The following is a 3,113-nucleotide window of genomic DNA, read 5'->3' as shown; positions in this document are numbered from 1 at the left end:
CCCCTCATCCACCCATCCACCCCCTCATCCACCCATCCAACCCCTCATCCACCCATCCACCCCCTCATCCATCTATCCATCCACTCCCTCATCCACCCATCCACCTATCCATCCATCATCCATCCCATCCCCCCATCCATCCACCCATCCATCCACCCATCCATCCATCCATCCATCCATCCACCCATCCATCCACCCACCCATCTTTTTTTTTACCCATCCACCTATCCATCCATCCATCCATCCATCCATCCATCCCCCCATCCCCCAGCCCACAGGGCCCTTCAGCCTCCACAGGTGACACCACAGGAGGCAGGGTGACCACCCTAGAGGCGCCACCTGCCACCCGCCCCTCTCCCCGCCCTCATGCCAGTCCTGGGCTCAGAAATGCCCCGTGGGCGTGGCCCTCTCCGGGGAGGTCAGGCCTGAGCCGTCTGGGATGGGACAGGGGCCGAGGCCGTGGGCTGTCCCTCTGACTTACGTGGTGCCGGCTGGCTTCAGCCAGGAGCTGGCTGGCGGCCTCAGTGTGCGAGGATGCCGCCTCCAGGCTGGCTTCAATACTATCTGCAAGTCAGACAACAGGAGCGGTTATTCCTGGAGACTGAGGGGCGGGAACCGAGGGGCGGCACCTCCCCTTCCTGGTCCCTGAGGTCCAGGTGAGGAGTCTGGCCTCCGAGAGGCAGTGGCTGCAGCTGGGCACCGGGCGCTGGCCTGGCATAGCACTGCCCGGCCCAAACCATCAGGACAGAGGCCTGGAGGTGCCCCTCGGGCAGGACAGCCCCTCAGGACAGGGTGGAGGCCGGGCTGGTAGATTCTGCCCCCTGGGCGGCTCCCACTGGCAGGGCCTCAGCCACTGAGGAGGGCAGGGCTGTGGAGCCACAGGGAGGGCTAAGGCCAGTCCGTGAGCACCTCCGGGCACTGGCAAATTTTTGTGCACCAGGCCTCTAGTATATTAATAATAATAAATACATAAAACCGGGGTGCCTCAGCAACCCCAAACCACACACTCTCCCCTAGCCCAGCAGCACCCACCCAGCACCGGGTGAGCACGTGTGTGAAGGCGCACAGGGTGGGTGCTGGGCACTGTGAGCGCAGGCTCTCACACCTGGGCTGGAGTCAGCGCCGGGGCAGCATGGACAGCAGGTGTGGCACCCATGCCCCCTCCGTCATGGTGCCATCCTGCAGGCTCAAAGGAGGGGGCCACCCCCAAAGTTACCATGAAGCTGGGTTGCAGCAGTGCCAGCCTTGAACCCAGGCCCACCTGATCTGGGGAGCACATGGGGTGCAGGAGCCTTGTCAGAGGGGGCGCTGCCTGAGGCAGGAACCAACATCTGCATCCACCCAGCACCCAACTGCCCACCAACCACCTGTGCACCCACCAAGTTGGCCATTGTCTATCCACCACCCTGTCCCTCTGCCTAGTTATATATCCACTCACTCATCTGCTCATCTACCTGCCAACCCTTGTTCCATCACCCACCTCTCGTCCACCCATCCATCTCCCTCCTTCCATCCTCCTTCCCTACATCCACCCACCCATCCACCCCCTCATCCACCCATCCACCCCCCCACCCATCCATCCACCCCCTCATCCACCCATCCACCCCCTCATCCACCCATCCACCCCCTCATCCACCCATCCACCCCCTCATCCACCCATCCACCCCCTCATCCACCCATCCACCCCCTCATCCACCCATCCACCCCCTCATCCACCCATCCACCCCCTCATCCACCCATCCACCCCCTCATCCACCCATCCACCCCCTCATCCACCCATCCACCCCCTCATCCACCCATCCACCCCCTCATCCACCCATCCACCCCCTCATCCACCCATCCACCCCCTCATCCACCCATCCACCCCCTCATCCACCCATCCACCCCCTCATCCACCCATCCACCCCCTCATCCACCCATCCACCCCCTCATCCACCCATCCACCCCCTCATCCACCCATCCACCCCCTCATCCACCCATCCACCCCCTCATCCACCCATCCACCCCCTCATCCACCCATCCACCCCCTCATCCACCCATCCACCCCCTCATCCACCCATCCACCCCCTCATCCACCCATCCACCCCCTCATCCACCCATCCACCCCCTCATCCACCCATCCACCCCCTCATCCACCCATCCACCCCCTCATCCACCCATCCACCCCCTCATCCACCCATCCACCCCCTCATCCACCCATCCACCCCCTCATCCACCCATCCACCCCCTCATCCACCCATCCACCCCCTCATCCACCCATCCACCCCCCGTGCAGCCCTGGGGGGGGAGGAACCCCGGGGGCACGGAGGCCAGGACCTCCTGTATGAGCCCCGCCCCCCGGCTTCCTAGGGGAGGAGACCCTCAGACCCATAACCCGCCCTGGCCTGGCTCCTCCCGGGGCAGCTGGACGGGGAGCAGTGGCGGGCGGGGCAGGGCACCCACCGACGGCCTCTCCTTGCTCCGACACCACGGCCGCCAAGTCCTTGAGGATCTGGGTCACATCCAGCAGGTCGCTCTGTGGAGACAAGACGGTGCCATGGGCTGTCCGGGCTGCAGGTGGAGGCCCAGGCCTGGCATCCGAGTGCTGAGCGAGAGCCGCAGCCGACAAGCCCGCCTGGTGCCTGGGTCAGACCCCGAGTCAGAGGCAGGGCTGGGATCTGAACGCTGTCTCCAAGGCCAACCCCAAACTCTCTGAGTGCCGCCGGCCATGACTCCGCATGGTCCAGAGCACAGCGCTGGCCCCCGGAGGGCTGGGTCTTGGGCAGGACGGGGTCCCCAGCTCTGCCCCGCCGCCCTCACCAGAGGGATGAGCTGTCTGCTCTCAGTCCCGTAGGCACTTCACACCCCACCCCTCAACGGGCTCCGCTCTGTGTCAGCACTGCATAGGCCACACACAGGCACTGCCCAGTGAATCCTGAAGGTGGGTGGGTGGATGGATGGATGGATGGGTGGTGGGTGGATGGTGGATGGATGGTGGGTGGATGGTGGGTGGATGGTGGATGGACGGTGGGTGGATGGATGAATGAATGGATGGGTGGATAATGGATTGTGGGTGGGTGAATGGATAGATGGATGGATAGTGGGTGGATGGATGGGTGGGTGGGTGGATGGGT

General features: G+C 64.1%; 1 protein-coding gene across 1 annotated transcript in view; it reads right to left on the bottom strand.

Annotated features, from left to right (window-relative positions):
* Nucleotides 1-3,113, bottom strand: part of TSNARE1 (t-SNARE domain containing 1) — a 35,431-nt gene that overhangs the window by 17,690 nt on the left and 14,628 nt on the right. Inside the window, exons 5-6 of the mRNA XM_014539980.1 lie at nt 2,443-2,621; nt 482-564 (exon numbers count right to left, since the gene is read on the bottom strand). Coding sequence (XP_014395466.1) covers nt 482-564; nt 2,443-2,621 — 262 coding nt within the window. The remainder of the gene's footprint in view (nt 1-481; nt 565-2,442; nt 2,622-3,113) is intronic.

The sequence above is a fragment of the Myotis brandtii genome, unplaced genomic scaffold (genome assembly GCF_000412655.1).
Source record: "Myotis brandtii unplaced genomic scaffold, ASM41265v1 scaffold2325, whole genome shotgun sequence".
Classification (NCBI taxonomy): domain Eukaryota; kingdom Metazoa; phylum Chordata; class Mammalia; order Chiroptera; family Vespertilionidae; genus Myotis; species Myotis brandtii.
Note: the sequence above shows the minus strand (reverse complement) of the source record. Positions and strands in the feature narration are given on the sequence as shown.